Consider the following 14,722-nt stretch of genomic DNA (forward strand, 5'->3'; position numbering starts at 1 on the left):
TATATATATATATATGAGAGGAAGATTGGAGGTGATTTGGACTGGTTTTGTATCAAAATTCGTAATTAAATCGAGTTAAAAATTCTTCTGCGGTAAATTTATCGAACATGTATCTCACTTCTCACAAACATGTATACATGGATATACATGTGATACACAATTGATACAAATATGATACATGTGTGATACACAAAATGATACACAGTGTGATATACATATCACTTTTTTTTTCAATTCAAACCACCTCAAAACTTCACCAAATCATCCCAAAATTGAGATTCAAGCTCTTTAAGATGTACCCAATCTATTCTAGTAACACCCACTCAAAAGAAAGCAAAATTTTGATTTTTTTTGCTACAAATTGCTAATTGGCTAATATTAATAATATTTTATGAACTGGCCAATTTTTATAATGAGCTACTTATAAATGGACATAGCTGATAGTTTCCCGACAAAAAAAGGAGGTCCATTCTCACTTGGCGAGAAAATAGCGAAAGCTTAAGGGTGTGTTTGGTGCGAAGGAAAATATTTTCCAATTCTCCCATGTTTGGTTGGCTTAAATATTTTGGGAAATATTTTACTTATGAACTCATTTTCCTCCCAATGGAGGAAAATGTTTTCCTTATCAAGAGAAGGGAAAACATTTTCCAAAACTTCTTCTCAACCTTCCCCACCCTCACCAACCCACCTCACCCCCTCTCCAAAAAAGGCTTCTTTTTTTTTTCAATTTCACTTTTTCCGTTACACCCACCCTACTACCCCTCCACCCCACCGCACCCCCCACCCTAACACCCCCCTCGCACCGCAATTTTTTTTTTTTGCAATTTCAAATTTCTGTTTTTTTCGTTTTTTTTGCACCACCCTCCCCCCTCCCCCAACTCCCCCCCCCCACCCGCACAAAAAAAAAATTTACTTTTTTTTTTGTAATTTGAATTCTTCGTTCTCCCCCCCCCCCCCCCCCCCCCCCCCCCCTCTCGAAAAAAAAGTTTTAAATATATTTTTCAGTTTTAATTTTTTTATTTATCGTTTAAAGGTTCAAAAATTTTACAAGTTCCAAAATTATGAGTTCGGAGATTTATGTGTTTGGAAGTTTACGGGTTTAGAAAATATAAAGTTTATGGGTTCGAAATCCGCGGTTTTGAAAGTTTAGCGGTTCGAAAGTTTATGAAATTTGTGGGTTCGGAAGGTTGTCGGTTTGAAAGGTTATGGCTTCATGTTTATTATATCTAAATTATTTATGAATACTCTTGAGAAATCATTTTCCTTAATTTGTGTACCAAACACCGAAAAATGAATAAGATTACTACTTGTTTTCCAAGAAAACATTTTCAACATAAAACATTTTCCGTTATACCAAACACACCCTAAGGAACGTTGTTCTTATTTGATCGCATTCTCAATTTCTCATATCCATTTTGGATTCTGAACCTAATGTTGTAAAAAGTGTGTTTGTAATCCCGCTATGAGATCGATTTTCCACTTGGGTTTCACTCTTTCGCAAATAGGTTTCAGGTCCGATGAAGGAGATGACGAGCAAAGGGCGGAAAACGGGAAAAGTCCTTTAAGCTTATTCAACTGGATAACTGGCTACTTTCCAACTACTATATTAAAGCTGGTTATATTACAAAAAATAAGTTGCCTTAAAAGTGGTTACATGGTAAACAATAGATTTACATTAAGTTAGGATTCGGTTCAATTGGAATTTCGTAGGCTACACCGCTAAAATCAATGTCAGTAATTGACAAGAAATTTCTTTGTACTGTCCGTAAGAAAAAATATCTCAATCGGATCGTTCGCTTTTTAATCTCTTGATCCTTTTTGTAATTTTAGCTAATAAGAAGAATTACCCATAAATTAGATTTAGAATCACATTTTGCCAAAATGTCATGAATAAATATGCGACACAAATTCCATGAAGCGACATAATTCAGAGAAAATGTCATGAAGAGGTGACATCTTCTAACATAAAGAGAAAGGAGTCAATGGGTCCGGGAAGACGTGAAAGACAAATTATGATCCCGTGTTCTTTCCCTATTCAAGTTGGGTAAATGTGGATCCTAATTGCCACATAAACAAATCTTTCACAAGAAACACAAAATCATTTTGATAGTCCATTAATATATCCTATATCCTTTATTTAAACAAAGGTGCTAGTCCTGCACAGTAAAAAACAAACCAGATCTCAGACTATTAGGAGACAAAAAGTAAAATGGCAAAAACAGAAACTGAAAAGATAAAAAGAACGGACCAGAGATAAACCTCATTGAATTCGAAAGTTAAGTACCTTGTATCAGGAAGGCAATGCACTCCCCGTGGCTTTTACTTCTGATATGGATTGATTGCCCGAGAGGAATGGAAAAAGTGCCAGTTGGATTTTCATATATATGCTTTAATAGCCGATACAGGTCTATCTCAATTTTTCATACTGTATGTACATGGGGAGGCAGCCGCTTATGAGAGAAAGCTTCTAATGTTCATAATTAAACCAACTGCCCAGGAGAGAGAAGCTTCTAATGTTCTTAATAAAACCAAATACCCAGGACCCTATTGTAGCGATGGACATGGGCCTGCCTACTTGATGAAGTAAAGAATCACAGTTCATTTAAAGGACTAATATTTTATTAAGGTCGGTAATGAAGAGTATAATTCTGCTAGGCATTGGAATATCCAATTCAGCAACTGTTCTTTAGGTAGCTCCAAGAGCAGTTCAGCCTGAATAAGACACATCATTACACAAAGCCACTTAGATATGGAAAACTTGCCTTTCACATCAATTATATTCCAATTCTTTCAAATGAAGAAAATGGAACCTTAGTGGATTATTATATGCATTGCAAGGTAGTAAAACTCAACAAAATCATACCTTTATTTGGCCATCTTCAAAAATCAGAGAATTCTGATGAACATCTGAAGTTGCTGAATCAGTTATCAATTTGAAAACCTTTTTTGACATGTTTGTTTTCATGCCAACCATCTTTCCTGAAGCATATATGCTGGTAATTCCTAAATCTGCTGCCATTCTTCTGACATAAAGCTTCTTCAATAGGATTTCCATAGAGTAAGGTTCTTTGCCATACTGACGCCTCAGATTTTCCGTAAATTGCATCAAGCTGAAAATGTCCTTTTCAGCTGCTGTTTCAGCGCCATTAATGATTTGCATGGGGTTCTCCAAATGATTTATGTACTCGGAAGGAAGATGAGGGTTTATATTGATATCAAGCTGAGACAGGAAGTGAGAATTTTAAAAGGTTATACACATTATTTGCAATTGCCAATGAAAGTAGCAGATAAACTATAGGCTATATCTTTCACAATTCGATGTTACAGAAGCAGATTAACTTTAAACAGGAGGCACAAATTCGTACAAGCTATTTGTAGAACCACTAGTCTAAAGTTCCTATATGAAGCTGTTTCCACGTGCCTAGGAAATCAACGTGATCATGCTCAACATTTTAGCTAACTAACCCGGCTTAACAGTTGCTCCCTCCATTTCAATTTATGTGAACCTATTTCTTTTTTAGTCTGTGCCAAAAAGAATGACCCCTTTCCATATTTGAAAATAATTTACCTTTATGTAATGATTTATAGTCACACAAATATATGTGCCTCATTTTACACCACAAGTTCAAAGTAGTAGTTATGCTAACTTTGGTATGTACATGACTCAACAGTTACTAATTCCAGAATATATTTTTTTCCCCTTTTTTGAGCCGAGTGTCTATCAGACACAATCTCTCCACCTTTACCAGGTAGGGGTAAGGTCTACATACACACTACCCTTTCCAGACCCCACTTGTGGGATTACACTTATTTGCGTACACACAACCCTCCCCAGACCCCACTTGTGGGATTACACTGGGTTTGTTATTGTAAAATTATTCATTTTTTAAGATTTGAATTTCTCTGGTTCTTAATGATTAATGACAGTGCCTCAAAAGAGCAGCAAGCATTAGGTATTGTGGAGTGGAGACACAACCGCAGACGTATAATGGATTTTATACTCGAAAAACATATCAACTTATGGAAAATATGAGAGCATTAAATACCTTCATTGCATGGTAAGGAACTGATATTACACGATGCTCATCAACCTGGAATACAAATAAAGATAACAGATCTCATTACAATTTTCTTTCATTTTGAGAGGTACATTGCTGATCCATAGATGTATCATCTATATTAAAAGCAAGAACCCCAAAAGTGAAAAGTTAAATACTTTAATACCCCTCTTATTAACCTAATATCCTATTTAATTATTTCAATAATAATAATAATAATAATAATAATAATAATAATAATAATAATAATAATAATAATAATAATAATAATAAAGCCTCCAAAGAGACCCGACGCTTCAGAGAGACACCTTATGTGAAGCCAATAAGTTTACACGGTTAGGAAGCATATTCTCAAAACTGTCGTGCAAATATTTTCATGCCGTTTCAACATTTTGGACCAAAGGATGCAAACTTTGGATGCAATGATTCTTGCCAATGCTACTACATTATCCAAAGGATCGTCCTTCTTTCTCATAGTTTATTTTGAGGAAATAAAGTAATATTCATGGAAGGCAAAGTCAATTCCAAAGTGACTAAACAATAAAGTGACAACAAAATCAAGTTCTTCTTTCTTTACTCTATTCATTCTTTGTGATTTATGAAATTCAATATATATAAATATTAGGATGGATGGTTATGATCCAATGTGATTCTTCAATTTATGTGTATGAATCGTGGTCTGATTCAATAAATGATTATGCTACTTCTTTGAATCCTTTTTGTTTTCTATTTCACTTTCTTTGTTTTCCCTTGTACTTGACAATTCTAATTAAAGTAGAAACTGACGAGATAAACAATTTAGGTTCTAATTCTATTTAGAGCATAGAGTGTGAAACTTGAAAACATGTGTATAAGCCATGTAATTGCTTCCTTGATTTAAAATTATGAAAGGCAAAGATATTTCCCCTGAAATCGAGATTCGTGGCAACCACAATATTTCTTAAGAGGCTGCACAAACACTAAGTGTTGCCACTTAGTATAATTAGTAAAATTCTTTCAACTTTTCGGTATATATAGATCCAATACACATCTCACTTTTGAAGACAAAAAAAAGGGGGAAATGATTTGATGGCGGACGCCACCCTGCGGCATATGATATTTAGGATGAAGTTCTGTAGATTGATGAAGAATAGAAAAGAAATTGCAGGTACTATCTTAAATAATGCCTTGGATAACATCTTTCAATAATCTAGCTACAGATTCCTTTTGGAGTTAAAAGTTGTAGTTTTGTATAGATAGAGTTAGAGCAATTTAAAAACACTTGAGGATCAACATTGCTTACGGTAAAGAATAAACTACGCAAATCAAGTGATTCATACTGAAACTTAAGATTTGTATTTCTATTCTACATGTGCTTAAGTGATTTAAATACTTAATTGGATTTAATTTTAGCTGACTGATATATTTTAATTCATAATAGCAATTTGATTATTCAGTTAAACTAGGGTTTGCCAATTATTCATAAGTAAAAGAGTATTTAATCTTTGAAAAGACAAACAATATTGAAAAGGTTACAATCAGGTAATATATTTTGTTTACTATGAGTACATGGGCGATGGATCTTTTTGTCGTGACATTTTTGGCATTGTTTCTTTTACATAAACTTTGCTCATTTAGTCAACATCATGTATGTGAGGAGGTTTTACTCGATAATAGAGTTACTCTGTGCCTAAAGTTAATCGTTTGTTTGCAAAGTTTGTTGTCCGCTTGGAACAAACTTTCAGATATTGGTGTTTGTTTAGAATGAACTTTCGTGTTTATCCCAAGAAAATTCAACTTTATCCCCTTAAAAATCAAGGATATCTTTTCAAATTTGTCTACAAATAATACTTTACGATAACGATAAATAAAGCATAGAGTCAAACAATTTTTAATTATAATATGTTTGTTACATGACCAACTTTACATGTTTGTACCTCATAAAATCAAAATAAGTAAAAGAAATCACATGTTTGTATGAAACTTATACTTTATAGTCTTCATGTATAGTTATTCATTAAAACCTTTATTTTATTACATGACTCGACATACACGTGCAACGCACGTGCCGAGAAACTAGTAATCTCAAAATAAGGGAGGAGGATAGCATGCAGAAAGCAATGCTAGCTTAGGCACAAACCAGTCAATTTTATCTTTGTAACTAGAAATGATAGAGTAAAAGGATGACGGAAACAGACCTTTGACAAGCTTTCAAATAGCATCTCAAAGAATAGATCAATGCCCACATTGCCGACATCCCCTGTCTGTTGCTCGCCAAAAATATTACCAAATCCTCTAATAGCCATGTCTCTTTCTGCAAGCTGAAAACCCTGGCCAAGTTCACAGCACTCTTCAAGAGCAGCAAGCCTCTCCTAAATTGTCAAATGAATGCCATGTTACAGCCATAATAGAGAAAAATCTTCCGCGTATAACTTCACACAACGTGCATATCACAGAATTCGTCCTTGATAAGATAAAATTAGAACCCTTGTTCTGTTGGAAAATACCGCAACATTACCAAAATAAAGGCAAGATGACAGAATATAAGAATCATCTCCTACATATCTTGTTAATAGAAGAATATAGAGGAAAGAGAACATACTAGTGCATGGTCAGAAAGAAGTGATTTGTCAGGATAAAATAAGTGTGCATGAGCTTCCTTATCCGCCCGTCCGACCCTTCCACGCAACTACAGTAATCAAAGAGGGGGTAGGAATTAGAAGGAATATCAAAGTCACAGCACCTAGCATTCCAAGGATCAATAACCACAATCGCTAAGAATCTGCAAAGTTAAGATATGGAATTGTCAGCAGCACGTCATCATGCCCTGATTAGCACATGGTAAAACTATATGAGTCTCATAAACTCCGCTCAAGGACATCTGAATTGCAAAAACTACAGTATCAACAGAAGCTATTAAGAGAGACAAGTTAATCAGTTAGCTAGCAGTGGAAGGGGCCAAATTTTGAAATTAAGGGCTGAAAATCTTTGACCAATCAACTTTAGTAGTAAATACAATGAAAGGGAAACCGGCAAAGAGAAAAAAGATGCTTCTTCATTGGAGTTTGAAATCACTACATTATTTGAGTTGAAGAAATCGATTGGCTTCACCTCAGCTACAATAGCAGGCCAGGTGGTTCCCCATGGTCAATAAGAGAACCAAACCCCAGAGATTCCTCTTGAAAGAAACAATAGAAGACTTTACAATACCACAAAAGGCTGATCAACCACATTTGTTCTCTCTCTGCGACAATCCCTTGCCTCATAAAAATGAGCTTGGCTCAAATGCCGCTACAAGGAAAATAGCACTATGTATGCTATTGAACTTCGATGTAATCTCAAGACTACAAGGAATTTTTGAATGTGACAAATACTCGCTGTCCACCTGGAGGACCAAAGTTTGAACTGACTAAACCCCAAGCTACCTAAGTTATCCCAAAAGGTAAATTTTCTCTTTTAGCACACCATTAATCATCTTGTATGATTTATCCCAAAAGGTAAATTTTCTCTTTTAGCAGCATTAATCATCTTGTATGATTAATCAGGTACATTAAGGAAACAGGGAGACTATTAATTCAGAGCTGCGCTAACAGCACATGCTGTCAAAGAATATCTAATTCATCTAAAATTGAAGAAAAGGTTGTATCAAAGTAAACTATGCTTTCATCACTTATGCCTAAGAAAACTAAGCAGATAAAAACAAATGATCTGCCTCCTGGTTTCAATGTCACTTATACAATGCATGGATAGGACTGGAAGACAATATGACAACAAAAAGTTTTCTATTTGTTTAGGTAAGAGAATGTAAAAACCTGATACAATTGCGCAAGTCCAAATTGCTGAACATCTTGAATGATGATTGTGTTTGCATTTTGAATATCAAGGCCACTTTCTACTATGTTTGTACATATAAGAATTCTAATGTCTCCCCGTGCAAATCTTTCCATAGTTTCCTCAAGCTGTTTTGAGTATTGCTGCCAAAAAAGATGAAATGGCATGTCAGACCACTAGAACTGGACAATGCAGTGTAGATGCAATGTAAGTATGAGTTCATATCTTTAATGTCAAAAGACTGAATAAACATGAATATTCTATCAATTCCAGAACTTAAAGCAAACTCAATTAATCCCACAATCACCTTTCCATGAGCAATAGCTATTTCAACATGTGGGAATGCTTGTTCTAAAAATTCCATAACATCTTCAAGACCTGTGAATAATAGACAAACCCATGTAACTACAAAGAGTACAATGGATGAACTTCAGCAAACTCCTCTACAGCATGGCCACCAAATTACATAATGCTACTCACAATTAATGTGCGTAAAAGGCACAGAATGCATTACCCTTAATGCGGGGCAAGACATAAAAAACTCGGCCACCACGGTCCAATTCATGCTTGATAGCTGTTATTACTTTGTTCTTGCTGTAAGCTGAAAGATGTGTTCTTATCGGAACTCTCTCGGGAGGTGGTGTTGAGATCAAACTGTTTGAGGGGGAAAAGAAAATGGGGGCAGCCATAAAGCAAAACAGTCAAAAAATTGAGCAGGCAAAGTGTAGAGTTGAATGTAATTTCACAATTGGTCAACTCTAGCCAACATTGACACTGCTAAATGAATGATACCCAATTTCAGCTGCTGGAGGTGCCCAACAGTATAGTGGATACTTCATCAACAGCCAGTCAGGGCTTTGATAAATTGAAACAAACCCGGTGATATTACCTAGCGTCACGAAATCCAGTTAATGCTAAATAGAGAGTTCTCGGAATAGGCGTTGCTGAAAGTGTAAGAACATCCACTGAGGTTTTAAACGAAGCAATCTTCTCCTTCTGTTTTACACCAAACCTCTGAAAAGACGAAGAGCAATTCAGATGGAGATCAAATATGAAGAATCGGTCATAGGGATCCTATCAAAAGAAAGAAATAGCATTCCAAGCTTGCCCAATCTAACAAGCTATACACCTTTGCCCAGAGACAGAGCTAGGATTTGAAGTTTATGGGATCTGAATTTATCACTAAACCCATAGTTTGTCTTAGTTACTGGATTTGCAATTAAATATTCATAAATATTTTATGACTTTTCTAATACAAATACAAGGTTTAAGCAAAAGCAATTGGGTTCGTCCGAACCCGCAGCTAATGCTCTCCCTCCGCCGCTGCCGTTGCCTCAAACAAATTTATCTATGGTATTGGAGAGAGTGCGAGTGGGTGTGAAGAATTCTGCAGTTTGTCGACTTCCAATGCCAATTAGTTTTTACTCTTTTGTACAACCTTCTGCAGATCCTCGCCCACTCCTAGTATTTTGTTCTTATTCCTTTTTGAACATGTAACATTTCCACCTCCTTGATGCTTCTCTCCAATGTACATCACTCATGACAACAATAACTATGACTCAATGCCAAGCTAGCTGGGGTTGACCATATGAATGTACATCACTCTTTACTAATAAGAAACAATCAAAAGAAGCAATTTTAGAAAACGTGCAGAATGCAAGAATGTTGAGCCTTGGTGTTTCTATCCAAGCTTCTTTTTTTTTTGGTTCTGGATAAAGTTTCTTTTCGAGCTTTTTATCATCATAGGACAATAAGAAAATGTAGTCATAGTTGGCCTTATTATAAAGGGAGACTAAAAATTAAAAGGTAAACTAAAAATTAAAAAAAGGGAGATTAAGCATACTTTTCCCTCGTTAAAAGGCCTTACTTGCACAAGTCACCAACCTATTTCATCCATGACTAAACCCGAAATATTACTGCCTTTAGATGCAAATGACAAACAAATGATCCAAAAAACAATCGCAGTTAGATATGTGGACATACCTGTTCCTCATCAACCACAAGTAGACCCAAATTATTATATTCAACCCGATCGCCAAGTAGTGAATGCGTCCCAACAATAATATCCACACGTCCGTCTTTAATCATACTCAAGTACTCCTCTTTCTCTGACTTGGTCTTGATAGAGCAATAGTAGGTCGCAAAGTAAGCTAAAATTAGGACTTAGAATACAGGTTATGGTGTTTACTTGGACGAGGTAAACAACAGTGTCAACACCAAAGAACTAAAACAAAAATAATATATGTAAAGAGTTCACATTGAGAAACCATTACCACTCAGATTTTGGAAGGAAAACACCAGAAAAGAAAGAGGAAAAAGACATCACTTCTAGTTTCGTACACTTCCCTTGCACATTCAAAAAGTCATTCTTTTTGTATTTCTTCTCAATGAAATCAAACAGGCAGACAACAATTAAATGCAGTACACAGATATTAAATAATATTAAACCATTTCAACAATGTAAAAATTTTAAAATAAATAACAATCAACTAAGCACGATTTGTGAAACAGCCTACACGACCTCAAACTGCATAAAATCCTCAACAGACATAATTTTTATATGTGTCTATGTCAGTTTGACTTGCATGCAGCTTATTAACGGAATCCCTTATTTTAAGGCACTCTAATGAGCTTAAGATAATTTTTTCTTGCCGTGGACCTTTTGATCAAGAAAGCTAATCTTAAGAAATCATGAGATGCAAGAAGATAGATTTTGTCAAAACCTATATGAAGAGCAATTTAAAAATTGAAGCTCAGAAGGCAAGCACCATTCTTTTACCAAACCAACAACTATTCAAATGATGAAGGATGTTCAAGTAGAAAGTGGATATTAGGCATCAACCATGTACAGCTAAGGATTGAGTTATGCACCTGAAACCTGCTAAGAAGTCCAATTTTGATGTTAGGATATCTTGAGAATCTCTCTGAGATAACATCAAAATGTTGTTTAGCTAAAACTATAGTTGGTGCTAGAACCATAGCTTGCTTCCCTGTAGAGACAACACAGAAGATGGCACGAAGTGCAACTTCAGTTTTACCAAAACCAACATCTCCACAAATTAATCTGTCCATTGGATTTTCCCTCTCTGTCAAGTCCCTTTCCACATCTATGAAAGCCTGTCATTGGAACCCAAACTGTAAGAAACAAAGAAAGGCTCCCATTACAGGTAAACCAGTAAAAATAATTAAACTTTTCAGACCAAGAGTAGCAATAAGTTATTTTGACCAGAATGTGGCAAGAGATAACACTGTTATTATTTACTAAGTTATTAAAATTTCTTCATATATGTCTTGCTGAACCAGCTGGATGAAAAACAATAATTGCAGCTAAAGTATACACATGGCAAGAACCTACAACAGCTGATATTTTGCAGAAAACACGTTGCAGGTTGAAGTCAGAATTTAAAAGATACAGAAGAGACAATTAAACCTGTTTCTGATCCGGTGTGGGCTCAAAAGGGAACTGAGATGAAAATTCAGCCATGGCTGGGGTCTTTGGGTATGGAGGCCTTTTTTGTTTTAGCCTGTGTAGATATAGCTCCATTAAATCTACAACCATTTTCTGAACTGCAACTTTTCCCTTCATCCTTCTCCTCTCCCATGCACTAGTATCGCTTAACTTGCTCAAAGTCCGTGGCTTTTTGGTTTCATTAGGGCTGAATAGTTAAAAATGCACTAATCAAATTGCAGAGTTAGACTATCTCTCTGACACACGAAATTGATAATAAAGAACATTTCCAGGTTTCCCTTGGTCCCACGGTTATTCATAACTCAGAGAGTCATTCCAAGGATGATGATGAAGGATTATAAAAGGCAAAGCATGTATCTCCGTCTTAAATTTTTCCAAAACGAGAATCAGAACTCTGATCTCGCCTCCGGAAATGTGATATGCAGTGATTTCACTAAGGATAATCATAGATAGAGCAGATCCATTTCCTTTTCTTTTCAGCCTTTGGTAATTGAAAGAGAGGCCTTCAAATCAAAAGGACCAAAGCAATGTAAAGAGTACCTAGAACAGTTCAAAATATAAAGCTCCTATGGCGTCTTGATATATGCTCTCGGCTGAAACCAGCAAATAGGACTTTATTACTTGGCTATCTTTCCATGATGATATAGCTGGTATATAGGGGACGGTCTTGCTAAAAACTCATCATTCGTTTTATGCAATAAAAATGAGGATATTCTTAAATACTGTAATTCTCCACCATTCATGCAAAGGAACATGTTCCAGTAGGTCTTGTAGATGTTAAACTGTGATAGATGCCTAATTTCTAGGCACTAAGAAGTATGCTGGATTAACAAGGGTTGGAAGGCAGATAAGCTTGTGAGTAAGGAAAATGAAGCTAGCTTGAGTTGAAAAGACATGTTAAGCGATCTAGTGAGCAGGTGTCCTCGTGACTGGGAAAACTATTATTCAAGATATTGCTTGGATTGAGAGGTGCAAATCTAAGTCTCCACTCGAGAAAACTACTGTACTCCGTTAGACAGAACATGATTCTTTGTTGGAGGTATGCCCTCTACTTGGAACCCAAAAGGAGAAGGCCCCTTCGAGATGTATTGGATCTTGGAGCAGTATATGCATTTGTGAGTATGCAAAAAATTTCTCCACATGAATGAAAGAAGTTATTACATGACTTTAGTTACCATAAAAAGGGGGGAAATGAAAAGCAGTGTAATGAGTTGCAGCTCAATAAGCTTGGGAACTTGGACAATGAAGCCAACTGACAAAGTAGTTCTTCAAGGAATAAAGAATTACTAGTACATATAAATGTATAACTTGTACGTGGTAAGTAAAAAGGTAAGTTGTACGTACAGATTGTAACGATAGAGCAAACGAGAAGCCTGCTTAACGGGTAATTTAGCCATGCCGTCAGCATACTCAATAAAGACGTATTCAATAGGCTCCTTGGAATCCTTGGGAACGTCAAATTTGATGCCGACAAATCGTCCAATTCCGACCTTCCTGTGCACCACGTAATCGCCGGAACGGAGAGTGTAAGGGTCCACCTTGTAACTAAAAGTAGCTCGAGCTGCATCGTCTGCACCTACACCAGCTTGTCTAGCTCTGTCGCCTTTGAGCTTCTGGAGGCCCCTTTGCTGCTGCTCCTTCACCAGCTGAATGTACTTATCAGCCTCCTCCGAATCCATGGCCGGTCTAAGAGGGTGGGATTGATCTCTCTTGGCGTGCTCCCGCCGAATTCGCTCATTTAGGAGAGAAATGGCGTCGCGCTCCTGCTCCTGTCTCGCAGTCCGTAGTCGGGGAGGCAATTTGGTATATACAGCATCGGCATTGAGGACCTTAGATAAGGTAATAGAAGAGAAGGAGGAGGAAGCGGGAGCGGGAGCGGGAAAAGAAGGCTTTTGAGTGGGGAAGAGTTTGCAGAGACGAGTTGTGAGAAAGCCTTCAGGCGCCGGCGACGAAGAGAAGAAGAGGGATGCCTTTGCTGCAGCGGCCATGGATGGATAAAACTACTATACTTGTAAAAGCTCCGAGTGACGAGCAAGAAGAACTTTCTGGCTCAAAATTTTCAAATCCCCAACTCCCCACCAAATCCAACCCCTAAAATTTAACTACCCACCATAGGCGTATCAATGGAGCTGTAACGTATGCTGAGGAAGGCGGGTTTTCCACATTATCTGTTCCCTCAAAACATTAGAGTGTTTAAAAAGATAAAAGATTTTTTTTTAAAAGAAAAAAATAGGAGTAGTATTTTGTGACGCCCAAGCCGCTTTTTCAAAAATATCCCACCTGGAGAAATGGGCAAATACGAGAAGACACACGGGGTAGCATGTTTGGGTCAAAATAGCACGGTATAGCCAATTTTCGGACTGGTTATTCAAAAATAGTTAGCATTTACCAAGTCAATAAAAAATAGCCATTATTTTGCTGCAGCAGAGACCGGTCCAACATAATATACTGGAGTTCGGTGCACCTGTGTATGAACTCCAGCATATTATGCTGGACCGGTATACTTTACTGGCTCCAGTATAATATGCTGGAGACTGGAGCACCGGTGCTCCAAACTCCAGTATATTATGTTAGACCGGTATACTTGCTGGAACTCCAGTATATTATACCGGAGTGTACTTATGCTGAAACTTCATCATATTATGCTGGAGTTCCAGCATACTTATCTTGGAACTCCAGTATAATATGCTAGAGTTCAAGTATAGTTATGCTGGAACTCCAGCATAATATACTGGCGTATTTTTTCGGGTTTTGAATAGTTTTTTCGCTCAGATTTATCTTTATATGAAAAGTGGCTAAATTTCAATTACTTTTGAAACTGGGCTATTTTTGAACGACCGGTTGTAAATCTGGCTATTTTTAAATTTCTCCCCATGTTTGGCCGTAAAAAATGGGCTTATTTTGAGAAATATTTTTTTAAAGTACTTTTCGAATAAATATTTTTTGAAAAAATTAATTTACATTTGCCTAATAAATTTAAAAGTATTTTTGAGCAATTTAAGTATCAAATTATGAATAATGATATTAAGAGGTTTATTTAATAGTTAATATTTTATAACTAGGTAAATAATCTCAAATATTTATTACTACCGATAATAATTAAGTTATTGCATTTTATTTAAGTAAAATATGAAAACAAAATTGAGAAGTACTTTATTCTTTCAAGATGATTTAAATAAATCAAAAAATTATTCAACAATAAAAGTTCATCCGAAAAGTCATTATATAATACTTAATAGTTTAAGCTAAGTAAGGTTATTTTATATATGATTTTGCTAAGGGTGTTTTTGGTAAGAAGATATTCAAAATAGATTCTGCTTCTCGGGAGGAGATACTTTTTCTACTTCTCAAAAACTGTATCTGTTTCTATCCAAAAATAATTCCC

The 14,722-nt window shown here is 36.1% G+C and overlaps 1 protein-coding gene across 1 annotated transcript; it reads right to left on the reverse strand.

The window, feature by feature from the left end:
- On the reverse strand, positions 1,855-13,531 carry LOC109228465 (ATP-dependent DNA helicase At3g02060, chloroplastic). Its single transcript, XM_019393561.1, has 14 exons — positions 12,682-13,531; positions 11,299-11,524; positions 10,740-10,985; positions 9,852-9,986; positions 8,758-8,882; positions 8,383-8,522; positions 8,176-8,246; positions 7,850-8,011; positions 6,640-6,726; positions 6,236-6,409; positions 4,047-4,091; positions 2,864-3,220; positions 2,285-2,712; positions 1,855-2,156 (listed from the first exon to the last, which is right to left on the reverse strand). Exons 1-13 carry the CDS (start codon positions 13,323-13,325, stop codon positions 2,611-2,613), a joined length of 2,514 nt encoding a protein of 837 aa, XP_019249106.1. The 5' UTR covers positions 13,326-13,531; the 3' UTR covers positions 1,855-2,156; positions 2,285-2,610.

The sequence above is a fragment of the Nicotiana attenuata genome, chromosome 7 (genome assembly GCF_001879085.1).
Source record: "Nicotiana attenuata strain UT chromosome 7, NIATTr2, whole genome shotgun sequence".
Lineage (NCBI taxonomy): Eukaryota > Viridiplantae > Streptophyta > Magnoliopsida > Solanales > Solanaceae > Nicotiana > Nicotiana attenuata.

What these genes read in the sequence shown, in the direction of transcription:
- LOC109228465 (XM_019393561.1), bottom strand. Translation starts at nt 13,325, where the DNA reads ATGGCCGCTGCAGCAAAGGCATCCCTCTTCTTCTCTTCGTCGCCGGCG. An exon ending in GACTTGCGCAATTGTATCAG is followed by an intron (nt 6,727 to 7,849) that starts GTTTTTACATTC and finishes TGATTACTGTAG; the next exon opens with TTGCGTGGAAGGGTCGGACG. An exon ending in TTGAAGATGGCCAAATAAAG is followed by an intron (nt 2,713 to 2,863) that starts GTATGATTTTGT and finishes TGTCTTATTCAG; the next exon opens with GCTGAACTGCTCTTGGAGCT.